Genomic DNA, 27960 nt, shown 5'->3' with positions numbered 1-27960 from the left:
AGTCACCTTCTCAGTGAGGTCTTTCCTGGCCACTCAACCTGATTTTGAAACCCCCTTTCTCCACCTCTGCCTGCTGTGCTTCTTTTGCCCTTTCTTGACACTTGTCACTACCTGACCTACCATTCATTTAACGTATTTACCTTTTTTATCGTCTACCTCCCTCACTAGTATTAACCTCCATGAGGAAAGGCATTTCTGTTCACTGCAACATTCTCACTGCCTAGAACAAGGCCTGGCATATTATAAGAGAATAAATACTTGGTGAATTAATAAATGAATGTGGTAAAGGAAGTGAGATAGGAATTAACAAGCTGACCCCTCATGTCAGGTGGTGTGTGGTCCATGGCAGACTTCTCTCAGCAGACACAAAGGGTTGGGTAGGCCTGCAGTTTCATGCAGGTCAGTCCTGGGTGCCTACCACTCACAGGAGGATGAATTCTCTCTTCTTGTTACCTGCCTGCAATTTCCCATCCCCAGGGATAGAAGATAACATGTTATGCCCTGACTGTGCTAAGAGGAATAAGAAGATGATAAAAAGATTAATAACAATAGAGAAGTAGCAGCAACCCGTTTGAATACAATGTAAGAGACCAGAATATGCCACCTCAAAATAAGTATTATTTTGATTTGAAGGCAACTGAAAAGAGTCACATGCAAGAGAAATTCTCTGCCTTCCCACTATAGTCTAAAAAACAGGACATAAATTTATAAAAGTCTCTTGTCCATTCTCTACCAGGAAGGACAAATGGTGGTGAGCCTGTAGATGACTTGCATCCCAATCATTGCTGTGTGGTGACCTGACCATATTTGGTGTCTCCTGATGCCTTCTGTACTGATTTATTAAACATTTAGCTGTACAAGAAAAGAAAAACAAGCTGAATATTTCAAGCATCAGGCAATGTACTTTATATAGGTTATCTCCTACTTAGTGAGTATTGTCCCCAGGTTTCAGGGTGAGGAAATCAAGACCTTGTGAGGATAAGCAACTTGCCAAGGATCACAGAGCTGGTAATTAGTGGACCTCATTCTCAAAAATTAGGCCTCTCTGGCTCTCTTTAAACCACAATGCTGCCTTGCACAAATCAATGTCACAATGACTTGAAGAGGGACTTCCAGAGTGGGGCTGTTGCTTAGCAGCCAGTCTTAGTTACACCCTTCATTTTCTTGGTTAAAGTCCCCATGTGAGAGTGGCAACTCATGGAAATAATACATGAGAGATCCAGGCTTACTGGAAGTTCCCCTGAGGACCTGTTCTTGCCCAGAATGACTGAGGAATCCAGAAGGTCCATGCTATCTTCTCTACCTGGGAGCTTGAGAGGCAACAAAACCATATCATGGATCAGACAGCCATACATCTGGAACTTTGGTAATGGTAATCATGTTCTTGGACTCTAGTAGATGTATGAAAACTCATCCTTTTAGCATTGGAGTCTAACTGGAAAGAAGTAGAATATTCACAAGGTCTCTGATTACACAAGTTCTCTGATTCTGGATGGAGGCAGAGAGAGTGTTCCACTCACCAAATTATTTGCTTCAGCAAGGGCCAGCTCCCATCTTAATAAACCTGCACTGTTTCTTCATTTGCACAAAGATACCATTGGAGCTAGCTGCAGCCCTGGGCATGGAGGTGGTAAAGTGGAAGTGCCTTAATATTTGTTAAATACCAAATATAGGTTAGTCCCTCACTGTATACGATTTGTCCTTGTGTTAGCTCCGAAATTCTTATGGCATCCTTAGGAGGAAAGAAATGATTCATGCCATTTTATAGATAAACCAAGGCTTAGGAAGTTTAAGTAACTTCCACAAGGTCACATAGCTAGTCAATGACAGACTAATACTTATTGAAAGCCAGTGCTGAGAAATTTCAAAGCCTTTATTCATTCCTCTACCATCAGATGGTAGATGTAGGTTTTAAGAAAGTCTGGAAGATAGTATGTAGAAATTATATTTTCCTCCTGTCTTTCTCCCTTCTCCAGAATAGAGATCTCTATTCTCTTGGACAGGGATTCTCAATCCTGCTTTGAGTGGTAGATTATTTTATAACACTCTATTTATTATCCTAAAATTAGAATTAATTCATGGATAACATAACCTACTACATATAATTTCACAAACAACTTGGTATAATGCCCTAATTATAAAGTAAAGGAGAAAAAATAATTTCTAACAAAATAATATGGATTTCAGTACATAAATGTTTAGATGTAACTACTTTAGAGACAAAGAAGTAGTCAGATTCTTGCACCATATGTTGTATAATGAATTAGTCCAGAATTAAGAGATCAGAAGTCCTTTCATACAAGCAGTTTAGGAAAATAAAAGAATAGAGTTATAAGTGGACACCAGAACAAAAACCAGTATTAGGAGAACTAATAACACTCCAGATTTACCAATTTCTGATAGCAGAAAAAGGTAAATAGCTTTAGTTGAAATAGGAATAATACCTAGACAAATTACAAGCCATTGAAATGAAAAGAGGAAGAGAGTGTAAATATGCTATTTTTTTACTGATGCATTATATTTTACCTATTTATGGGGTACATGTGATATTGTTACTTGCACAGAATGTGTAATGAACAAGTCAGGGTATTTGAGGTGTCCAGTACTTTGAGTATTTGTCACTTCTATATATTAGGAACAATTCAAGTCCTCTCTTCCAGTTACTTTGAAATATACAATTTGCTATCAATAACCATAGTCACTCTGCTGTTGAATGACAGAACTTACACCTTGTATCTAAGTGTATGTTTGTACCCGTTAACCTATCTCTCTTCATCCCCCACCACCCACTCACTCTTTCCAGCCTCTAGTATCTACCATTCTACTCTCTATTCTCTACCTTTATGAGATCAACTTTTTTAGCTCCTACATATAAGTGACATTGTCTTTCTGTGTCTGGGTTATTTCACTTAACATAATGACCTCGGGTTCTACCCATGTTGCTACAAGTGACATGATTTCACTCTTTTTTTATAACCAAATAGTATTTCATTGGGTATATATACTACATTTTCTCTATCCATTCATCTGTTTGTTTTATATCTTTACAATTGTGAATACTGCTGCAATAAACACACAAATGCAGGTATCCCTTTGATATACTACTAGATCATATGGTAGTTCTATTTTTAGATTTTTGCAATTTCCATACTGTTTTCCATAGTAGTTATAATAATTTCCATTTCTGCCAACAATATATAAGAGTTCCCTTTTCTCCACATCTTCACCACCATCTGTTATTTTTAGTCTTTTTAATAATAGCCATTCTAATTGGGGTAAGATGGCATCTCATTGTGGTTTTAATTTGCACTTTTCTGATGATTAGTAATGTTGAGTTCTTTTCATATACACGTTAGCCATTTCTTTGTCTTCTTTTGAAAATTGCCTATTCATGCCTTTTGTCCAATTTTTAGTGAGATTTTATTTGTTTTTTATTTTTGAGTTGTTTTACTTCCTTGTATATTGTGGCTATTAGTCCCTGTCTATGAATACTTTGCAAATATTTTCTCCCATTCAACAGGTTATCTCTTCACTCTATTGATTGCCTCATTTGCTGCACAGAAGCTTTTTAGTTTAATATAGTAGATTTGTCTATTTTTTAAATTATCTGTGCTTTTGATGTCTTAGCCATAAAGTCTTTGCCTAGACCAATGTCCTGAAGTGTTTTCCCTATGTTTTCTTCTAGTAGTTTTATAGTTCCAAGTCTTACATTTAAATCCTTAATAAATCTTATGTTGATTTTTTTATATGATGAGAGATAGAGGTCCAGTTTCATTCTTTTGCATTTGAATATCCATCTCTCCTTGTTGTGTCTGTGCCAGGTTTTGGTACCAAGATGATGTTGGCCTCATAGAATGGGTTGGGGAGGAGTCCCTCCTCCTCAATTTTTTGGAATCATTTCTGTAGGAAAATGGTCCCAGCTCTTCTTTGTACTTCTGGTAGAATTCTGCTGTGAATCTATCAGGTCCCAGGCTTTTTTTTTATTTGTAGGCTATGTATTACTGATTCAGTTTCAGAGCTTGTCATTGGCCTATTCAGGGAATTAATTTCTTCCTGGCTCAGTCTTGGGAGGGTGTATGTGTCCAGGAATTTATCCAGCTCTTCTAAGTTGTCTAGTTTTTATGTGTAGAGGTGTTCTTAGTAGTTTCTGATGGTTATTTTTATTTCTGTGGGATTGGTTGTAACATTCCCTTATCATTTCTAATTGTATTCATTTGGATCCTCCCTCTTTTCTTCTCTATTAGTCTAGCTAGTGGCCTATTTTATTATTTTTTCCAAAAGCCAACTCCTGGATTCACTGATTTTTTGAATTTTTTTTTTGTCTTAATTTCCTTCAGTTAAGCTCTGATTTTTGTTATTTCTCATCTTCTGCAAGCTTTGGGGTCGATTTGTTCTTGCTTCTCTAATTCTTTTAGTTGTGAAGTTAGGTTAATTTGAGATCTTTCTAATGTTCTGATGTGGACATTTAATGCTATGAATTTTCCTCTTAACGCTACTTTAGCTGGGTCCCAGAGATTCTGGTATGTTGTTATCTTTGTTCTCATTATTTTCAAAGAACTTCTTGATTTCTGCCTTAATTTCATGATTTACCCAAAAGTCATTCAGAAGCATATTGTTTAATTTCCATGTAATTGCATAGTTTTGAGCGATTTTCATAGTCTTGACTTCTATTTTTATTGTGCTGTGGTTTAAGAGTGTGTTTGGTATGATTTTGGTTCTTTTACATTGGTTGAGGATTATTTTATGTCCAATTATGTGGTCGATTTTAGAGTATGTGCCAGGTGGCAATGAAAAGAATGTATATTCTGTTGTTTTTAGATAGAGAGTTCTGTAAAGGTCTATCAGATCCATTGGGTCCAATGTTGAGTTTAGGTCCTGAATATCTTTGTTAATTTTCTTCCTCAGTGATCTGTCTAATACTGTCAGTGGAGTGTTGAAGTCTCTCAATATTATTGTGTGGGAGTCTATGTCTTTTTCAGGTTGCTAAGAACTTGCTTTATGAATCTGTGTGCTTCTGTATTGGGTGCATATATATTTAGGAAAGTTAGGCCTTCTTATTGAATTGAACCCTTTATCATTATGTAATGCCCTTCTTTGTCTTTTTTTTATTTTGTGAGTTTGAAATCTGTTTTGTTGGAAATTAAGAGGCAACTCCTCCTTTTTTCTGTTTTCCATTTACTTGATGGATTTTCCTACATCCCTCTATTTTCAGCCTATGAGTGTCATTACTTGTGAGATAAGTCTCTTGAAGACAGCACACCATTAGGTCTTGCTTTTTTATCCAGCTTGCCTCTCTGTGCCTTTTAAGTGGGGCATTCAGCCCAGTTACATTCAAGGTTCATATTAATATGTGTGGATTTGATCCTATCATTGTGCTGTTAGCTGGTTATTATGTTGGCTTGTTTGTTTAGTTGCTTTACAATAACACTGGTCTGTGTGCTTAAGTGTGTTTTTGTGTTAGCTAGTAGTGGTCTTTCTTTTCTATATTTAGTGCTCCTCTCAGGATCTCTTGTAAGGCAGACCTAGTAATGAATTCTCTCAACATTTACTTATCTAAAAAGGATCTTATTTCTCCTTCACTTAGGAAGCTTAATTTGGCTGGATATGAAATTCTTGGTTGAATATTGTTTTTCTTTAAAAGTGTTGAATATAGGCCTCCAATCTCTTCTGGCTTGCAGGGTTTCAGCAGAGAGGTCACCTGTTAGCCTCATGGGGTTCCCTTTGTAGGTGACCTGACCTTTCTCTCTAGCTGCTTTTAACATTCTTTCTTTCATCTGGACCTTGGAAAATCTGATGATTGTGTCTTGGGGATGATCTTCTTGTGTAGAATCTTGCAGGAGTTCTCTGTATTTCCTGAATTTGACTGTTGGCCTCTCTAGCATGGTTGGGGAAGTTTTCATGGATGATATACTGATACATGTTTTCCAAGTTGTTTGCTTTCTTCCCCTCCCTTTCAGGGATGCCAATGATTCGTAAATTTGTCCTCTTCACATAAATCCATATATATATATATATATATAATTTTTTTTTTGAGATGGAGTTTTGCTCTTGTTGCCCAGCCTGGAATGCAGTGGCACAATCTCGGTTCACTGCAACCTCCACTTCCCAGGTTCAAGTGATTCTCCTGCCTCAGCCTCCTGAGTAGCTGGGACTACAGGCATCCACCACCATGCCTGGCTAATTTTGTATTTTTAGTAGAGACAGGGTTTCACCACATAGGCCAGGCTGGTCTTGAACTCCTGACCTCAGGTGATTGGCCCACCTCAGCCTCCCAAAGTGCTGAGATTACAGGTGTGAGCCACCACACCCAGTCATAATCCCATATTTCTCAGAAGTTTTGTTCATTCCTTTTCATTTTTTTCTTTATTTTTGTCTGACTGTCTTATTTCAGAGAACCAGTATTCAAGTTCTGAGATTCTTTCCTCAGCTTGGTTTATTCTGGTGTCAATATTTGTGATTGCATTGTGAAATTCTTGTATTGTGTTTTTCAGCTCTGTCAGATCCATTAGGTTCTTTTTTATACCAGATATTTTTTACTTCAGCTCCTGTATTGCTTTATTGTGATTTTTATTTTTCCTGGATTGGGTTTTGCTATCCTCCTGAATCTTGATAATCTTTGTTCCTATCCATATTCTGAATTCTATTTCTGTTATTCCAGCCAGTTCAGCCTGGTTAAAAACTCTTGTTGGAGAGCTGGTATGGTCATTTGGAGGATATACCACACTCTGGCCTTTTGAGTTACTAGAGTTCTTGCATTGGTTCTTTCTCATCTCTGTCTGTGGGTGTGCATTTAACTGCAGTGTAGATTGAGTACAATCACTACACTTCTTTTCTGGATGTTTTCACCAGGCTGAGGCTTTGTGCAGGGCCTTTATTTGAAGCTGACTTCTTGTCTCTGGTTTCAGAGGGAGGCTTGTTAGTGAGGTATTTTTGGTGTTGAAGCTTTGGGGTGTGATCCAGCAAGTGGCACTTAGGCTTATTGGTCAGTCAGTAGACTCTTGCTTGGTTATGCAGCTCCCTATGTTTCTGCACAGTTGCAGCATTTTCTTTTTCAATGCTCTGAAATTGCAGAGTTCCTCTCCTACTTCAGTGCTGGCTGTAGATTGTGACTTGGCACTCCTGAGTTGCCCACTGCAGCTCTGGGGTGATCTCAGTGCTTATGTTTCTTCCTCACCATGGAGGCAGCAGAGGAAGAGATCTTAGTAGTGGTTGTGGCCAAGGGTTACTTGCTTGTCTCCTGGGGGCTCCACCCCAAAGAGATGCAGTTCAGCAATCACTCAGTGCAATCAGCCCAGGATGGAGGGTCTGTGCTGTGAGCCCAAGCCAGGGGTTCCTTGTCTGGTGATGAGCAGTTGTGGGGACCCATGGGAGATGAGCTGGCCTCTTCTCCTCTCCTCCATTTCTGAAAAATATCTTTACTGGGAATAATATTCTTGACTGGCAATTTTTTCTATTCACTTTGAAAACTCAAAGCACTTTGAAAATATCAACCCATTCTCTCCTGCCCTATAAGGTTTCTGCTGAGAAATCTGCTACGAATCTAATAGTTGAATAGACATTCCTTTGAGTGTGACTTGATACTTTTCTCTTGCTGCTTTCAAAATTCTTTCTTTGTCTTTTACTTTTGACAATTTGAATATAATGTGCCTCAGGACCTGTTTGGGTGGAATCAATTTAGCATTCTTTGAGCTTCCTGAACCTGGATGTCTGTCTCTTTCCCTAGACTTGGGAAGTTTTCTGATATTATTTCATTTAAATATGTTTCCCTCACATTTTCTCTTCACTTCTGCAATGCCCATAGTATGGACTTAATGATGTCCATAAATCCCGTAATCTTTCTTCATTCTTTCTAATTCTTTCTTCTTTTATTTTTAATCTGCATGTGTTATTTCAAAGGACATGTCTTTTAAGTTCAGAAATTGTTTCTTCTACTTAGTCCAGTCTGTTGTTGAATCTCTTAATTGTATATTTATTTCATTCATTGAATTATTCAGCTCTAGGATTTGTTTGGTTCTTTTTTATGATATCTATCTCTTTGTTAAATTTCTTATTCAAATCATGAACTGTTTTCCTTATTTCATTGAATTTTCTATCTGCATTCTTTGTATCTCACTAGGATTCCTTAATATTATTATTTTAAATTCTTTTTAGGGGGGACATTCCATATATTTCCTTGTGATTGGGGTCTGTTACTGGAGAATTTTTTTTTTGGTGTGGGGTGGTGACACGTTTTCTTGCTTTGTCATGTTGATGTGTCCCTACATTGATTTCTACACATCTGATAGGAAAGTCATCTCTTCAAATGTTATGCAGTAGGTTTCATAAATAAAGACTTATTTATATGAATGGGTCTTGGGATGTCAGTTCAGGGAGGGTGCATTGGCCTTGTTCTAGGCAGAGTAGTAGTGTGTTCTCCATGTAGTGACCAGCTATAAGCCACAATGATGGCATTTGAGAGTTTCTCAGTGGATTAGGCTGAGAGAATTGGTGGCAATGATTATTTAGTTTTGTCAGAGTGGGCTCACTAAGCTGTTTTTCAGGTCAGGAGCATGTGTGTTCATAGGGTGGGTTGGCCAACTTGGAGTCTGGCTCACCAGGATTGGAGCCACGTGGCTGTTATTCTGGCTAGTAGAATGGGCATGTGGTTACTTGGAGGTGTGCCTGCCTGGGCAGTCTGTGGGGCTGTTATGCAGTTGTTTGGCTTCTTGGTTGGCCTGAGGATGTGTCTTCTGGAGACAACCCACAGCAGTTTCTCAGGTCTGTCTGGGACCCAGCTCTATGACTGCTTCATTGCCCTAAGGCCATGTTTGTCATATGTAGCCCATCAGGCTGTTTCTCGGGCCTGGATTGTGGTCATTTGGCTTCTTGGCTGGTCTAGTTATGAGTCTGCAGTGGGAGGCCTATAAAGCTATTTCTGTGGCTTGGGACACAGACCTACAGCTACTTGGCTGGACTGGGGGCATTTCTGCAGACAGTAGACCACAGGGATGTTTCAGAGGCCTGAGACGTAGGCACAGGACTGCTCAACTGGCCTAGGAGTATCTTTGCTTGAGGTGATCTGTGGGGCTGGTTCTCAGGTCTGGCATGTAGGTTCAAGGTCTACTTGGCTGGTCTGGAGGTATGCACAGGGCTTTTCTGAGACACAGACACAGGGCTGCTCAGCTGGTCTGGAAGGGTGGCCTGTGGGACTGCTTCCTGGGCCTGGGACAATGGTGCAAACTGCTTGGCTGATCTAGGGATGTGTCTGCAGGAGGTGACCCACAGGACAGTTTCTGAGGCCCAGAACATGAGCAAACAGCTGCTCAGCTGGCCTGGGGGCTTGCCCTCCAGGGGCGGCCTGTGAATTTCTCAGTCCTGGGGCATAGATACATATTTGCTCCACCAGCCCAGAGGCGTTTGTACCAGGTGCCACCTGTGGAGCTGTTTCTCAAGTTCTAATTGTAGGCACAGGGGCACTGGACAGGTCAAGGGCCTGTCTGCAGTGAGTAGGGCATCTCAGGGCTGTTTTTCAGGCCCTGGATGCAGGTCCATAGCCACTCCACTGGCCTGGGAGCATGTCAGATGCTCAGAGGCTTGAGAATCTCTCCTGTTTGGGGAAGGGTGCACAGCAGTTTGGCTGGCTTGAAGGCAGGTTCACCCTGGAAGGAAATTTCAGGCTATTTCCCTGGCTGGGGGTGAAAGCAGTGGGAATTGGTTTCCCTGCTGTGCAGGACCAGCATCACAGCCTATCCTAGATCGGGCTCCACACTGCTGGGGTTGCAACATTCAACCACCAGTGGAAGCTTGTGGAATAAAGATGGAGCTGCAGTGCTGGAGAGGTGCAGTGGCTATTGGCCCCCAGAGGAGGAAGCACTCCAGAAGTACCTCTGGTCTCAAGATGGCTCCATGCTGCAGCAGCTTGGCTGATAGAGGGGTGAGGTGTATACCCTTGTGCTCCTAATCTGGGGCAATGCAGGTATGTGATTTCCCAGCACATCTCCAAACTGGGCTCAGGCCTCATGAGGACTGTGGTATTCTCCTGTTGTAAGCACTATAGGTGTTTGTGGTGACTGGTGGGAATCTTCTGCTTACCTTTTCCCCACAATAGGAAGTCCCTCCTGACTCCCAGCAGATTTGATTCAGGTGGGGAAGGAGAGGCTGCAGAGGAAAGGTGCCTCCATTCTGCCCTCCTGGACTTCCCATGACCACAGATGCATCTTTGCTCCCCCACTGTACTATAGCACTCTGTCTGATACTCTGGTCAAATCTTAGCTGTTTATTTATTGCCTTGGTACCGTCTTCTTTTGGGGAGTGTCAGAAATAAATGTCAGGCATCTGCAATCAGCCCTCTTGCTGATGTTCAGAACCTCATAACCAGAAGTAGGCAATTCTGAGCTGGAAGGCCTGGTCTGTCATTCTCATTGCATATACAGTCCATCGTTGATCAAAATGTCTTTATGTGGTGCGGGACTGTATTAGTATAGAATTGATGATTTTTACTTTCATTAATAGTTTAGGTAATATTAATATTTGTAGGTAATCACAGTGTTTTTTGAAAACAGTGTTCACATTATTAGTGACATAAAGCATATTTCACAAAGTACCTTGAAAATATGGTAATCCTTTCTTGCATCGGTAAACTGGTTTGCTTCAGACTAATTCTCCAGCTGAGAACAGGTAGAAAAGGCTGGACGAAATAACTAAAATATATATGTTTGACGATATCAAAGATATACCAAGAAAGAAAGAACATGCAAAGCCAAAATCTCAGAGAGAAAAGTGGCGACAGTTTAGGAAGGGCAGGGCTCCAATCATTTACCAGAGCTGAGGCAAATCTGGGCTTAGGGCACCACCTGGAGCTCAAAAGGAGGCAGTGACCTAGCAGTAAAGAATCTATTAGTAAATATATCCAATAAAAACCAAAACAAGCCAGACAGAGAAGGCTGGAATAAATAATACTTCAATGCCAAGACACAGATGTACATTCACAAGAAACAGAAGCAGACAGGGAACCATCACCTCCCCAAATGGACAAAGCAAGGAACCAGTAACTGACCCTACTGAGACAGGATATGTGAGTTCTCTGACCAAAAATTCAAAATAGCAGTTTTAAGGGAACTCAGTGATCTCTAAGATAACACAGAAAAGCAATTCAGAAACTTATCAGGGAAATTTTAAAAAGAGATTTAAATGATAATTTTAAAAAATTTTTAAAATGGAACTGAGAAAATAATTTTCTGAACTGAAAGATTAATTAGAGGCTCTCAATGGCAGAATGGATCAATGAAAGGAAAGAATCAGTGAGGTCAAAGATGGATTATTTGAAAATAAACAGATGCCACGCAAGGTGGCTCATGCCTGTTAATCCCAGCACATTGGAAGGCTGAGGTTGGCAGATCACTTGAGCTCAGGAGTTTGGGACCAGCCTGGCCAACATGGCAAAACCCTGTCTCTACCAAAAATACAAAAATTAGCTGGGCGTGGTGGTGCGCACCTGTAATCCCAACTACTTGGGAGGCTGAGGCAGGAAAATCACTTGAACATGGGAGGAGGAGGTTGCAGTGAGCTGAGATTGGGTCATTGCACTCCACCCTGGGTTACAGAGTGAGTCTCTGTCTCAAAAAAAAAAAAAAAAGACAGAAAAGAAAAGAAACAGAGAAGAAAAAGAATAAAAAACATAGAAAATTTCCTACAAGAGAGGAGCCAAGATGGCCGAATAGGAACAGCTCCGGTCTACAGCTCCCAGCGTGAGCAATGCAGAAGATGGGTGATTTCTGCATTTCCATCTGAGGTACCGGGTTCATCTCACTAGGGAGTGCCAGACAGAGGGCGCAGGTCAGTGGGTGCAACGCACTGTACACGAGCTGAAGCAGGGCAAGGCATTGCTTCACTTGGGAAGTGCAAGGAGTCAGGGAGTTCCCTTTCCTAGTCAAAGAAAGGGGTGAAAGACGGCACCTGGAAAATCAGGTCACTCCCACCCGAGTACTGCGCTTTTCCGATGGGCTTAAAAAACGGTGCACCAGGAGATTATATCCCGCACATGGCTCAGAGGGTCCTACGCCCATGGAGTCTCGCTGATTGCTAGCACAGCAGTCTGACATCAAACTGCAAGGGGGCAGCGAGGCTGGGGGAGGGGCACCCACCATTGCCCAGGCTTGCTTAGGTAAACAAAGCAGTCCGGAAGCTCGAACTGGGTGGAGCCCACCACAGCTCAAGGAGGCCTGCTGCCTCTGTAGGCTCCACCTCTGCGGGCAAGGCACAGACAAACAAAAAGGCAGCAGTAACCTCTGCAGACTTAAATGTCCCTGTCTGACAGGTTTGAAGAGAGCAGTGGTTCTCCCAGCACGCAGCTGGAGATCTGAGAACGGGCAGACTGCCTCCTCAAGTGGGTCCCTGACCCCTGACCCCTGAGCAGCCTAACTGGGAGGCACCCCCCAGTAGGGGCAGACTGACACTTACATGGCCGGGTACTCCTCTGAGACAAAACTTCCAGAGGAACGATCAGACAGCAGCATTCACGGTTCATGAAAAACCGCTGTTCTGCAAACACCGCTGCTGATACCCAGGCAAACAGGGTCTGGAGTGGACCTCTAGCAAACTCCAACAGACCTGCAGCTGAGGGTCCTGTCTGTTAGAAGGAAAACTAACAAACAGAAAGGACATCCACACCAAAAACCCATTTGCACATCACCATCATCAATGAACATAAGTAGATAAAACCACAAAGATGGGGAAAAAACAGAGCAGAAAAACTGGAAACTCTAAACAATGGAGCACCTCTCCTCCTCCAAAGGAACGCAGTTCCTCACCAGCAATGGAACAAAGCTGGACGGAGAATGACTTTGACAAGTTGAGAGAAGAAGGCTTCAGACAATCAAACTACCAGCTACAGGAGGAAATTCAAACCAAAGGCAAAGAAGTTAAAAAATTTGAAAAAAATTTAGAAGAATGTATAACTAGAATAACCAATACAGAGAAGTGCTTAAAGGAGCCGATGGAGCTGAAAGCCAAGGCTCGAGAACTACATGAAGAATGCAGAAGCCTCAGGAGCCGATGCAATCAACTAGAAGAAAGGGTATCAGTGATGGAAGATGAAATGAATGAAATGAAGTGAGAAGGGACGTTTAGAGAAAAAGAATAAAAAGAAATGAACAAAGCCTCCAAGAAATATGGGACTATGTGAAAAGACCAAATCTATGTCTGATTGGTGTACCTGAAAGTGACGGGGAGAATGGAACCAAGTTGGAAAACACTCTGCAGGATATTATCCAGGAGAACTTCCCCAATCTAGCAAGGCAGGCCAACATTCAGATTCAGGAAATACAGAGAACACCACAAAGATACTCCTAGAGAAGAGCAACTCCAAGACACATAATTGTCAGATTCACCAAAGTTGAAATGAAGGAAAAAATGTTAAGGGCAGCCAGAGAGAAAGGTCGGGTTACCCTCAAAGGGAAGCCCATCAGACTAACAGCTGATCTCTCGGCAGAAACTCTACAAGCCAGCAGAGAGTGGGGGCCAATATTCAACATTCTTACAGAAAAGAATTTTCAACCTAGAATTTCATATCCAGCCAAACTAAGCTTCATAAGTGAAGGAGAAATAAAATCCTTTACAGACAAGCAAATGCTGAGAGATTTTGTCACCACCAGGCCTGCCCTAAAAGAGCTCCTGAAGGAAGCACTAAACATGGAAAGGAACAACCGGTACCAGCCACTGCAAAATCATGCCAAAATGTAAAGACCATTGAGACTAGGAAGAAACTGCATCACCTAACGCGCCAAATAGCCAGCTAACATCATAATGACAGGATCAAATTCACACATAACAATATTAACTTTAAATGTAAATGGACTAAATGCTCCAATTAAAAGACACAGACTGGCAAATTGGATAAAGAGTCAAGACCCATCACTGTGCTGTATTCAGGAAACCCATCTCACATGCAGAGACACACATAGGCTCAAAATAAAAGGATGGAGGAAGATCTACCAAGCAAATGGAAAACAAAAAAAGGCAGGGGTTGCAATCCTAGTCTCTGATAAAACAGACTTTAAACCAACAAAGATCAAAAGAGACAAAGAAGGCCATTACATAATGGTAAAGGGATCAATTCAACAAGAAGAGCTAACTATCCTAAATACGTATGCACCCAATACATGAGCACCCAGATTCATAAGGCAAGTCCTGAGTGACCTACAAAGAGAATTAGACTCCCACACAATAATAATGGGAGACTTTAACACCCCACTGTCAGCATTAGACAGATCAACGAGGCAGAAAGTTAACAAGGATACCCAGGAATTGAACTCAGCTCTGCACCAAGCTGACCTAATAGACATCTACAGAACTCTCCACCCCAAATCCACAGAATATACATTTTTTTCAGCACCACACCACACCTATTCCAAAATTGACCACGTACTTGGAAGTAAAGCTCTCCTCAGCAAATGTAAAAGAACAGAAATTATAACAAACTATCTCACAGATCACAGTGCAATCAAACTAGAACTCAGGATTAAGAAACTCACTCAAAACCACTCAACTACATGGAAACTGAACAACCTGCTCCTGAATGACTACTGGGTACATAACGAAATGAAGGCAGAAATAAAGATGTTCTTTGAAACCAACGAGAACAAAGACACAACATACCGGAATCTCTGGGACACATTCAAAGCAGTGTGTAGAGGGAAATTTATAGCACTAAATGCCCACAAGAGAAAGCAGGAAAGATCCAAAATTGACACCCTAACATCACAATTAAAAGAACTAGAAAAGCAAGAGCAAACACATTCAAAAGCTAGCAGAAGGCAAGAAATAACTAAAATCAGAGCAGAACTGAAGGAAATAGAGACACTAAAAACCCTTCAAAAAATCAATGAATCCAGGAGCTGGTTTTTTGAAAGGATCAACAAAATTGATAGACCTCTAGCAAGAATAATAAAGAAAAAAAGAGAGAATAATCAAATAGACACAATAAAAAATGATAAAGGGGATATCACCACCGATCCCACAGAAATACAAACTACCATCAGAGATTACTATAAACACCTCTACACAAATAAACTAGAAAACCTAGAAGAAATCAAAAAATTCCTCGACACATACACTCTCCCAAGACTAAACCAGGAAGAAGTTGAATCTCTAAATAGACCAATAACAGGAGCTGAAATTGTGGCAATAATCAATAGCTTACCAACCAAAAAGAGTCCAGGACCAGATGGATTCACAGCCGAATTCTACCAGAGGTACAAGGAGGAACTGGTACCATTCCTTCTGAAACTATTCCAATCAATAGAAAAAGAGGGAATCCTCCCTAACTCATTTTATGAGGCCAGCATCATCCTGATACCAAAGCCTGGCGGAGACACAACCAAAAAAGAGAATTTTAGACCAATATCCTTGATGAAATTTGATGCAAAAATCCTCAATAAAATACTGGCAAACCGAATCCAGCAGCACATCAAAAAGCTTATCCACCATGATCAAGTGGGCATCATCCCTGGAATGCAAGGCTGGTTCAATATACTCAAATCAATAAATGTAATCCAGCATATAAACAGAACCAAAGACAAAAACCATATGATTATCTCAATAGATGCAGAAAAGGCCTTTGACAAAATTCAACAATGCTTCATGCTAAAAACTCTCAATAAATTAGGTATTGATGGGACGTATCTCAAAATAATAAGAGCTATCTATGACAAACCCACAGACAATATCATACTGAATGGGCAAAAACTGGAAGCATTCCCTTTGAAAACTGGCACAAGACAGGGATGCCCTCTCTCACCACTCCTATTCAACATAGTGTTGGAAGTTCTGGCCAGGGCAATTAGGCAGGAGAAGGAAATAAAGGGTATTCAATTAGGAAAAGAGGAAGTCAAATTGTCCCTGTTTGCAGACGACATGATTGTATATCTAGAAAACCCCATTGTCTCAGCCCAAAATCTCCTTAAGCTGATAAGCAACTTCAGCAAAGTCTCAGGATACAAAATCAATGTGCAAAAATCACAAGCATTCTTATACACCAATAACAGACAGAGAGCCAAATCATGAGTGAACTCCCATTCACAATTGCTTCAAAGAGAATAAAATACCTAGGAATCCACCTTACAAAGGACGTGAAGGACCTCTTCAAGGAGAACTACAAACCACTGCTCAATGAAATTAAAGAGGATACAAACAAATGGAAGAACATTCCATGCTCATGGGTAGGAAGAATCAATATCGTGAAAATGGCCATACTGCCCAAGGTAATTTATAGATTCAATGCCATCCCCATAAAGCTACCAATGACTTTCTTCACAGAATTGGAAAAAACTACTTTAAAGTTCATATGGAACCAAAAAAGAGCCCGCATCACCAAGTCAATCCTAAGCCAAAAGAACAAAGCTGGAGGCATCACGCTACCTGACTTCAAACTATACTACAAGGCTACAGTAACCAAAACAGCATGGTACTGGTACCAAAACAGAGATATAGATCAATGGAACAGAACAGAGCCCTCAGGAATAACGTCGCTTATCTACAACTATCTGATCTTTGACAAACCTGAGAAAAACAAGCAATGGGGAAAGGATTCCCTATTTAATAAATGGTGCTGGGAAAACTGGCTAGCCGTATGTAAAAAGCTGAAACTGGATCCCTTCCTTACACCTTATACAAAAATCAATTCAAGATGGATTAAAGACTTAAATGTTAGACCTAAAACCATAAAAACCCTAGAAGAAAACCTAGGCATTACCATTCAGGACATAGGCATGGGCAAGGACTTCATGTCTAAAACACCAAAAGCAATGGCAACAAAAGACAAAATTGACAAATGGGATCTAATTAAACTAAAGAGCATCTGCACAGCAAAAGAAACTACCATCAGAGTGAACAGGCAACCCACAAAGTGGGAGAAAATTTTCGCAACCTACTCATCTGACAAAGGGCTAATATCCAGAATCTACAATGAACTCAAACAAATTTACAAGAAAAAAACAAACAACCCCATCAAAAAGTGGGCGAAGGACATGAACAGACACTTCTCAAAAGAAGACATTTATGCAGCCAAAAAACACATGAAAAAATGCTCACCATCACTGGCCATCAGAGAAATGCAATCAAAACCACAGTGAGATACCATCTCACACCAGTTAGAATGGCAATCATTAAAAAGTCAGGAAACAACAGGTGCTAGAGAGGATGTGGAGAAATAGGAACACTTTTACACTGTTGGTGGGACTGTAAACTAGTTCAACCATTGTGGAAGTCAGTGTGGCGATTCCTCAGGGATCTAGAACTAGAAATACCATTTGACCCAGCCATCCCATTACTGGGTATATACCCAAAGGACTATAAATCATGCTGCTATAAAGACACATGAACACGTATGTTTATTGCAACATTATTCACAATAGCAAAGACTTGGAACCAACCCAAATGTCCAACAATGATAGACTGGATTAAGAAAATGTGGCACATATACACCATGTAATACTATGCAGCCATAAAAAATAATGAGTTCATGTCCTTTGTAGGGACATGGATGAAATTGGAAATCATCATTCTCAGTAAACTATCACAAGAACAAAAAACCAAACACCGCATATTCTCACTCATAGGTGGGAACTGAACAATGAGAACATATGGACACAGGAAGGGGAACATCATACTCTGGGGACTGTTGTGGGGTGGGGGGAAGGGGGGAGGGATAGCATTGGGAGATATACCTAATGCTAGATGACGAGTTAGTGGGTGCAGCGCACCAGCATGGCACATGTATACATATGTAACTAACCTGCACATTGTGCACATGTACCCTAAAACTTAAAGTATAATAATAAAAAAAAAATCTTTTAATCATCTGAATGTGTCAAAGTATTGAGAAAATATCAGATATATAGAAAGGGAACTTTGTTCCAGAAGGAGTGGTAGCAAAAAAGAGTGGACAAATGTGGGCCTGGGATCATACGGGCCCACCAAATCTGGCTCTGTATGGCCTGTGTGAACTTCGCAAGTCACCGTCTCCCTGAACCTTAGTTTCCTCATCTGTAAAATGGGGGAAATAACAATTTTTACTTTTCAAGGTTGTTGTGAGGCTTACAGGTAATGTATCAACATATGAAGCTTCTCATATATCAGTAGTTAATACTGTTGCATGGCAAATTTCCTTCAAGTTTAATCCCGCGTAGTCAGGCCTGTGATTCTAAGAGTCGGTTGATTGGATGACTCTGAAGCAGCTTTGTTAATAGTGCGGACAATTTGTATGAAGCTTTTTATCATATAATGATCTATGTTAATTTACTTTGGACTTATTTCTCGTTTCACTTGAAAAGCTTTATTTTATATTTGGTGATATAAAATAATGTTTTAATGAAAAAAAAAAGAAAATTTCCTACAAGATATACAAAATTACCTCAAAAGACCCAATCTAAGAATTACTGGTGTTCAAGAGGGAGTCGAGCATGAGCAAGGGGTAGAATCTCATTCAAAGAAATAATAACAGAAAACTTTCCGAAACTTGAGAATGATATAAACATCTATGTACAGTAAGGTCTGACAACATTAAATAGACATGACTCAAATAAGACTACCCCAAGGAATAAACTCTCAAAGGTCAAGGAGAAAGAGACGATCCTAAAAGCGGCAAGAGAAAAGAAGCAAATAACATATAAGGATCCCCAATTCATCCAGCAACAGATTCCTCAATGGAAACTATACACACTAGGAGTAAGCATAATGACATTTTCAAAGTGCTGAAAGAAAAAAACTGCCAGCTAAGAATACCGTATCCAGGTGGCCATGTCTAAGTTCTGTACATGAGTGGAAATGATGTGTCCAACTTTCAGGCCTTGCCTTCTTGGTCCCTTTCTCTTTCCACAAACTGAGACCTAGCAAGAGCATCAGCCTTGGAGCCAAAAGTGGAACCCCTTGTTGAGATATCCCTTGTTGAGATAAATTCTTAGTGTGAGAAGGCCAGCTAGGGGTTTGTGCCCAGGAGACCTGTGGGATGAACTTCCTACAGCTTTGCACTGCTGAACAGCCACTCTGATTTGGCATCTCCTTTAGCTGAGTTACAGAGTTTTCAGGGCTGGTTAGGTAATCCTGCCTCCTCCCTTTGCCTCTGCCTGTTTTCAGGTATATTTCTCCCCCCAGGCACTGTGATGCTTCCTGTGGGTTAAGGCAGGGGCAGATCTTCTGCAAGGAAACCCAAGATAGTGGGAAAACTGGTTGTCCATCTCAGTATCACTTTTTCCAATGTAGAAACTGAACTGGAGGAAAATTTTCCACATGCTTGTTCTGGGCAGAATGGCAGGAGGGGTGCCACAGATGTGGAAGTCCAATTCTCTTACCATCTGCTTGGAATTTTTTCACTTCTCGTGGCACTGGCAACTGTTTTCATATTTGAATTCTGGGATATTTTTGGTGATAATCCCAGTGCTGTATATCTGGTTTTGGTTTTCTAGAGAAGGCAAAGGGTGAAGCCAGTTTGCTTCTATGCTGCTATTTTGGAACTGGAAGTCCATTCATTCACTTTTTTCAGCTTTTCTAATCTGCTGTTAAACCCATACATTGAATTATTATTTTCAGCAACAATACTTTTTATTTCTACAATTTTATTTGATTCATTTACTGTTTCTAAATTCATCTTGTCATTTAATTTCTTAAATATGGTAATCAGCTTTTCCTCTGTGTTGAATTGATTATTATTTAATTCAATAATTTTAAAATGAGACAAATCTATTTAAAACATTATGCCAAAAATTGAATCTACTTATCCTCATTAAATTAGACCATTGCAACAGAGCAAGTAATTCCCTGGAATAATAATAATTCTTATATGTCCTCAGAGACAGTCAAGTGAGAAAAGCCATTAACTGTCTCATAAAGCTATAACAGTCTCCATAAACATCTGGCATCCTCTTGATACTATAAAATGTGCATGATGGAAACTACTGAATTCTTAAGGTCTTCATCAAAACTGGCTACACTATAAAACTTTGTCTAAGTACTCCCTGGTACTAGCAGACACCTGCATGAGTTCCTTTGTGCATGGTCATCATTCAAAAACTGGCATTTTGGCAATTCTTAGAGCTACCTGAAATTCTGCATTAGCCTATTATCATTACACAGATGGTTATACAGGAGATACACATGACATATAGACAGTCTGTCTTTGACTATACGATGTTCGGTCTGGCTTTACTGAAAAGTTGATAAATTTTGCATCAATCAGGATGTAGATGGGCCCAGTTAAGTTATGTTGATCACATTGGCAATATGAACAGAGATTGATGGGAAATTTCTCTTTCCTTGAGTATACTGGGATCTTTATTGACTTTGTTTTTAGAGTCTGATCTTTTTCTTTTAGCCTCTTACCTAAGAAGTCAAGCATTTGCTTTATGTTATTTCCTTGCTTTCTTTCGCTTCCCTATGTTCACCTTGCAGTCCTGTTGCTTTCTCCAAAATCTCAAACCAAGTATGGTTATTTTAAAGTCCATGTTTAATGACTCCGATATCTGGATTTTTCTGTGGGTCTGTTTCTACTCTTTTATTATAACCTCTTGTTTTATATCAAATGCCAAACATTTTGCATGAAAAAAATGTAAAAATTAGTTGAGTCTCTGGATGATATCTTCAGAAAATACTTACTTTTGTTTATTACATGCAATAAGGATAGAAGTGGATCACTTTAATGCAATTGGGAACTGAATTGGTGCAAAGCTGAACTTCAGGGTTTTTTGACAGCTGGTCTATTTCTTGTTTACCCTTATTCCTAGGGTTTATCTCTTTGAAGTTCTGACTTAAACTTCAAACTGTGTTTTCCAGTTTCCCCTTCTCCATGGCCAACCTAAATCTTGTTTCCGAGTTCTCAGAGGCTGTCTAACCAAAGTTCTGCTCAAATCTTCTGCTTCTTAGCCAGCTTTTTATTTAGCAAGCGTTCCAATGGAAGAGCAGCACCAAGGTTGAACTCACCACTTTGGGCTTCTCTTCTCTCTGAGATTTTGGTTCTGAATGTTCTTTCTTTCTGGGTATATCTTTGATATCTTCAAACATATATATTTTACTTATTCAATTCACCTGTTCTCAGCTGGAGAATTAGTCTGAAGCAAACCAGTCTACCAAAGTAAGAATGGATTACCACATTTTCAAGAAACTTTGCGAAATATGTTTCATGTCACAAATAATGTAAACATTATTTTCAAAAAGCACATTAATACCTACAAATGTTAATATTACCTAAATTATTAATGGAAGTAAAAATCATCAAATCCATACCAATACAGTCATACACCACATGAAGACATTTTGATCAATGATGAACTGTATATACAATGGTGGCTCCCTAAAATTACAATGGAGCAGCCCTATACAGGTGTACCATTTTTAATTTTAAACCATAGTTTTACTGTTCCTTTTCTATGTTTAGGTAAGTTTAGATACATAAATACTTAATATCATGTTACAATTGTCTACAGTATTCAATATGGTAATGTGCTGTACAGGTTTGTAGCCTAGGAGTAAGAGGCCATACTATAAGCCTAGGTGTGTAGTAGGCTATACCATCTAGGTTTGTGTTAAATATAGTCTATGACGTTCGCAAAACAAAGTCGCCTAATGACACATTTCTTAGAAAACATCCTCATCACTAAGTAATGGGTGATTGCATTTCTTTACATTTTATTTACTATCAGTATTATTGCAATTGTATTTTAAGTAGACAAAATGCTTGGAGTAAATTATACAATAATTTTCAGACCCTATCTTTATTCCATTTAAGCTTGGCTCCTCATAACAACCTTTTATATTACTGGGCTTTCTGCATTATTTCCTATAAATTTCTTCGCAATGTTAATGTATATAACTACTACTAATTATTTTTGTAGAGTCCAACAGGACATATTTGAATGTCATGTGGGACATGGGACAATTCACTGTATGCCTGGGCAATGCAGTGTAGGATGTCTAGCCTCCCTAGCCTGTTGACCAGGAACAACACCCCAACAATTTTTAACAAGCAAAAATTCTTCCACAAATTTCCAAAACACCCTCTGGGAGTCACTGTCACCTTTTTTGGAAAGTCTACCTTAGATCTATAAAAATCATCCCTGAAGGCTGTCCTAACGCGGAGTATGTGTGGATTCCAGGGTCATCACCTGTAAAGGGTCAAAGTATGGACCAGTCACACTGGGTGTTCTGTTAACCTCTAACACCTGGACAACTCCTAAAGCCATCCTAAAAATCGAGTGAAAACAAGCTAGTGTTAATATCCATGACAAAGGCAAAAAAGACAAAACACACTCTGATCTTTTTTTCTTCGGTTATTATTATCTTCAGTGATAATAACCTGTCGTATGTCACCCACCAAGTACCACGTTCTGAACTGTTTTAATCCTGTCATCTTGATCCTCTCAACAATCCTATATAGAGGAATTTTTATTCCCAATTTAGAGATGAGAAAACTGGGGCTTAGAAATTTGACTGCCCCAACTTCTAAAAAAAAACTATTAGAGTCTTCTCTGATTCCGTGGCATTCTACCCGGTCCACGCAAGGCCTCCAGTTCTTTTAAAACCTCGCGCCCCCTCCCCACGGCCCCCCGGGATAGAATGGGCAACCTGATTGGAGGGGCTTCAGGAAAAGGAAAAATGGTCTAAGGGCCTAATATGGAACTAGCTGTCAGCTCAACTCCGCCCCCTACTCCTCTGCTGGGGCGTTGCCCAGGGAGTCCACCCCCGTACGCCGCAGCGGCTGTCTTTCTACTTTCACTTTACTTGCTGGTGGCCCAGGCTTCGGGATATTCTGAACCTCACTGTCCTTCCCTCTACAACAGCGCATTCCTCTTGGCCCAGCTTCCAAAGCTATTTGCCGCCCCGTCAACCCTGCAGCCCCTACAGCCGCGAATCCAGGAAACCCTCTACCCGCAGCCCAGCTACTGAGTTTACAATCCCCTGGGCTTTGGGCTCCAAGGTGCGGGTTCCTGCCCCAGTAGTGGCTCGGTGGACGCCCCAACTTGCCGCGCAGGCGCGCTCGGGCCCTCTCCCCCTCCCCGCGCTCCGCAGCTGGGAATCACGGGACTAGCCTTCGTTTCCTTGGCAACGCAGTACACAAGTGCTAGCCCTAGCAGCTCGCGATGTGCTTCAGCAGAGCAGGTGAGGAGGGCTGCCGAGAAGCCTAGAGTAGAGGGCAGGTAGGGGGAAGGGTGGGGAAGCTGGGAAAGACGAAGTGGGAGGAAGTGCAGTTCGCCTCCCTCCAGGAGTTTGGCGTGGTTTTGTAAGCGCACGGTTGGGCCCTTTCCTCTGCTCAGTCTCCCCGACCTTCCCCTCCCGGAACGCGCTCACGTAGACCCAGGTGCGGTCCCTCACGTGGAGCCTCTCCTCTTTATTTTAGACGCTGCGGATAACTACCCTTTTGGAACATGTCAACAGAGGAAACTTTTTCCTCACTTCCATCCCCCAAATTTGATTGGGAACAAGTTTGTCCCTCTTAGGGGATCACCCCACAGAGGGCCTGGGTGTTATTTTTCAGATGTGAGTATTCACCTCCCCTTAGATGCTCCTCAGTTCCCCGGCTATTGAGGGATAGCCAAGTTTCCAAGTTTCGTAAAAGAAAAAATTCTGTGGGACTTGAGATCTCCAGAGTCCCAGCATAAGAAAGCGCTCTGTTCTTCTGCAAGCAGCTGTTTCAGCCAATGCCAGAGATGAAAGGATTATTGCTCCCCGCCTTGCACCTCCATTAAACGCAAGCCCTAGCTTCATATAATCCCTACTCCTTCCTCGCTTCCAAAGGCCTCTGAGCCAGTGCCAGTTACCCTCCCATTCCTCCAAACCTCAGGCTGACAGTTGCATTAGAGTAAGTTCAGCTCTGTGGGGCTCCGAAGACTGATGCATTCGAATATATGGCAATGTCCTATAGTCTACGTATCCAGCCACACCCCTCTACAAAGTTACCTGTATTACTTGTGTAATTCTATGGTCTTGACCTCAAAGGAGTCAAGACAAGAAAGAATAATCCCTTGCAGAGAAGGTTCAGATGGGAACATGCTAAGCTCATTCCATTTCGATGGCCCTGATGTTCTCTGACTATGCGTTGTTTTCTCTTTTTTTTTTTTTTTTTTTGGTGTTTTTGTTTGTTTGTTTTTTAATATACCACCCAAAGGGATATGGCTTGGCATACGACTTATCTAAGATCCCAACCAGTATAAAAGGATATACTTTGGGAGCCAGAACAGCTGTGAGGTTTAAGCCAATACAGAAGGTAATGTGCTGGGATTTTAGTGTTATCCACATTGTTGCATGCATTTGCACAGGAGTACAAAGGGCAGAGAGCAAGAGGGGGGTGATCTAAAAGAATATGCCCTGAAATTAAAGAAAAGTAGGCATTTAAGCAAAAGCTATTAAGAAGCCTATCTGAAGAGCTTGGGCATTAACATTGCAAATATGCATATGAGTGTACCGGGGGAGTGGAAAACAATTTACTGAAGAAATGGTCCCAACACAGGGCTTTAGTGTTGAGATACCTGAGGTTAAACATTTGAAGCTTGTGTTTATATACATTATATTATCTTGTCAGTTAAATAACAAATTCCAACTTTTCCACCCTTTTGTGTGATTGGGTTTCAAGTCTAAAGTTCAGTAGGGGATCCTAATCTCTTATTGGACGACATTTTCCTGACACTTGAGCTTAAGGAGCAGAGATACAATCTCTAAAAATCTCTCAGTGAGGTGTTAAGCATAGTGGCCGTGATAAGTTGCCTTGGTTCTCTACCCATCCTAGATTTATTTCTACAACCTATATATTATGTATCACTAGGTAGCTGAACCACACCCATATCTCGGTTTTCTACCTACCGAAGACTTATTTCTGTAGCTTGAGGTGGTTGAACCATAGCTGATTTATGAACAGAAAGAGGATGATTCTGTTTTTCCTACCTGGAAGGCTTTGTGTGTATATATATACATATCACTCTGTAACATAATGATCTTTTTCTTGGAAACAGGAAATGACACCTCATGCAGGCAAGTACCAGAACATAAGTCCTCAGCAGGAAAAACACAAACAAAATTTTGCTCCATTTAATGTCTTGGTGCCTCGATTTAAGAACTACCCAAAGGACACTTACTATCCCAGGTATGTCTCCTCTCTTTTGGTGCACTTCAACAAAAAAGCAATAGGAGGAAAAGAAGTACGTAATAAAAGAAGCACATAAAGAAGGGATGACATCCAAACCATCACAGTTAAATAAGGAACCATTCAGAGATTTAATCAATTGTCTCACAGATTTCTGGCATTGTAGAATGTAGAATCATAGTTACTCATTCAATGAATTTTTATTAATATGCCAGGCAGTTTTGTAGGTTCGATAGATTTTTGCACTAAATCCATCACACAAGGCTCCTGATTTCTTGGGGCTTACATTCTAGAGTCCAGACAGAGCACAAGCAAATATACAAGAAAATATCAATAGTGATAGAGTGACCATATAATTTGTTAGTCAAACCATGACACTTCTGAGAGTAAAAGGGGGCCTATTAATAATTCTACCAAGACAGTACCCATAAGGTAGGGACTGTCATAGACAAACCAGGAAGTAGGTTGTCCAGGCTACAAAGAAGGTAAAACAGGATGACAATGTGATAGGGAGTGATGACCTGGAGTCTACTTCAGAAAGGGTTGAAGAAATGACAGTTAACCTGAGATCTAAATGACAAGACTGAGCCAGCCTTGTGAAGATCTGGGGACCGAGCATTCCCAGCAGAAGGAACAGCAAGTGCAAAGGCTATAAATTGGGAAGGAATTTGACGTGAACAAAAAGGCATGCTGCCATGGCTAGAGTGTAGTGAGCAAGTAGGAAATGAGACAGAAATGGAGGGCATGCTGGAGCACATAGGCCTTGCAGGCCAACAGGCTTACTCTCAATGCTTTAGGAAGCTATTCAGAATGTATAGACTTGTAGGGCAAAAGATCAAGGACTTTCTTTTATTGATGAGAAATCCAAGAATCACAGAGTGATGTAACTTTCTCAAGTTGCATTAAGGAAGTAGAAGCATTGAGTCTTGACCCCTAAGTCCAGTCCATTATTTCCTGACAGTAAAGAGTCCACACCAAAAGACAAAGTGTATATGAACAAAGACAATTTTTAAATGACCCCATTGTCAAGAAAATTTAACTGGCTTTGCTTTGCTTTGCCTACATTGCAGATAGATTATCACTGCACTTTTATCACCAACTTTAAATTGTGGGCAGTACTAATTCATCACTGCTTTAGATCTCTTTCATCACCCACCGCTTCTAGGACCTTCTCGTCTCTCAGCTATAGATACTGAGGTACAGAAATATCTTTTAATCTGGAGTCGATCTGTGCTCCAACTGGATGTCAAGATTGTCAAGTTAGATGTTTAACGCTAACATCTAACTCGAAATACATTAACAGGTAAAGGAATCCCATGCTTAATTAAAAAGTTAATCAATCTGTTGCCTTTTTCCAAGAGGTTAGGCCTAGTCCAGGGACGGCTCTGGTACTGATGGAGTTTGTGTATGATCACTAACTCATTAGACATGATGCTTGTATTTTTATTTCTAGCCCTGGTGCATACAACCCAGAGAAGAAGCCACCACCAAAAATTGCCTGGCCAATGAAATTTGGATCTCCAGACTGGGCTCAGGTTCCATGTCTACAGAAAAGAACCCTAAAAGCTGAGGTAATAAGATTGGAACTTCTGTAGAAGACTCTTATTCGATCTAGTACTTTCATAGGTATCAGGGACTCTTAATTAGGGGTCTGTGAATGAACTTCAGGAAGTCCTTGGTCCCAAAAAATTATATGCACAATTTTGTGTGTATATGAATGTGAGGAACTTTTTGGAGAATTACACTATTTCATTAGATTCTTAAAGGTATATATGACTAAATAAAAGTGACATTTTCTTATTTGATCCTTAAATAACTTTTGTGGTAGGTACAGAGGAAATATCCCTACACAATAGAGGCCCAGATGGATTAAGTGATTTGTGCAGGTTTCACTACTGGAATCTGGATCTTGTGACTCCTAATACATTGCTCTTTCCAACATACCCCTTGAGTACTAGATCACTGAGGAGCCATAGAGAATTCAGCTAAGAGCATGGATTCTGGGGACAAAACTGCCTGGATTCAAATACTAGCTGCAGTATTTACTTGATGTGTAATCTTGAGCAAATCTTTTGACTTTTCTAAGCCTCAGTTTTTAATCTGTAAAATGTGTATTACAATAGAATCAATCCGATAAGGTTATAAAGAAAATGTGGAAAATCATTTAACACAGTACCTGATAACATAGTAATTGTTCAATCTGTTAGCTATCATAATTCCAGAGGTGCTTTTTTCTTTCCTAGTGGAACTTTTCATTAATTCTACAATTATTTATTAAATGCCAAATGTATTAACATTATTGCATTAGGGCCTATGGGCAACAACTCAAGAATTAAACATATAGTCCTTGACTTCAAGAAGCCCACCAACTGCTTGGGGATTTACTAAGTAGTAAATAATTCCTAGCATGGTATACAGTATAGTAAGATGATAAAGGGTAGATGTACATACAAATTTTGGGAGAATCACTAAGGCTAGATTACTATGGAGTTGGGATTCACCTCTATAATGTACAGTTTTTTGTTTTTTTTTTTTGCATAACTGGGAAGACCAGAGGGAGAGGGTTCTCATTAGAATATTGATCTAGACAACATTCTTTCATTGCAGCTGTCCACAGACAAAGACTTTAGAAAGCATCGGAACCGTGTGGCCTACCTAAGCCTGTATTATAATTGAGCAGCTGTGACTACCTTCACGTGCTCCTCTTATACACAGACTCTCCAGGACTGAGGACAGAGCTGCTCTTCTTCTTCTACATTACTGTGGCCCTCTTGTCTGGCAGCCTGGAGCCCAGGGAGGGACAGGGGCTTATAGCTGCTGTATGAGAACATAAAGACTAGTGCACAGTGCTATCTCCA

At 40.5% G+C, this 27960-nt stretch overlaps 1 protein-coding gene across 3 annotated transcripts; it reads left to right on the top strand.

Moving 5' to 3' along the window:
* Positions 1–1119: 1119 nt before the first annotated feature.
* CIMAP3 (ciliary microtubule associated protein 3) lies at positions 1120–27960 on the top strand. 3 transcript variants are annotated; one of them, XM_016925731.4, is made up of 6 exons: positions 1120–1366; positions 23363–23502; positions 24131–24229; positions 24972–25102; positions 26556–26673; positions 27710–27960. In XM_016925731.4, exons 1-6 carry the CDS (start codon positions 1198–1200, stop codon positions 27776–27778), a joined length of 726 nt encoding a protein of 241 aa, XP_016781220.2. In that variant the 5' UTR covers positions 1120–1197; the 3' UTR covers positions 27779–27960. The 3 variants fall into 3 exon arrangements, with proteins under 3 accessions (XP_016781220.2, XP_016781219.2, XP_513643.2); XM_016925730.4 differs by having other exon boundaries at positions 1140–1372; XM_513643.7 differs by lacking the exon at positions 1120–1366 and adding an exon at positions 21891–23124.

Source organism: Pan troglodytes, chromosome 1 (genome assembly GCF_028858775.2).
Source record: "Pan troglodytes isolate AG18354 chromosome 1, NHGRI_mPanTro3-v2.0_pri, whole genome shotgun sequence".
Lineage (NCBI taxonomy): Eukaryota > Metazoa > Chordata > Mammalia > Primates > Hominidae > Pan > Pan troglodytes.
The sequence above is the reverse complement of the archived record's forward strand: the minus strand, read 5'-3'. Positions and strand labels throughout refer to the sequence as shown.

What these genes read in the sequence shown, in the direction of transcription:
- CIMAP3 (XM_016925730.4), top strand. Translation starts at nt 1,198, where the DNA reads ATGGAAATAATACATGAGAGATCCAGGCTTACTGGAAGTTCCCCTGAG. An exon ending in CATCTGGAACTTTGGTAATG is followed by an intron (nt 1,373 to 23,362) that starts GTAATCATGTTC and finishes TCTTTATTTTAG; the next exon opens with ACGCTGCGGATAACTACCCT. An exon ending in AAGGACACTTACTATCCCAG is followed by an intron (nt 25,103 to 26,555) that starts GTATGTCTCCTC and finishes TTTTATTTCTAG; the next exon opens with CCCTGGTGCATACAACCCAG.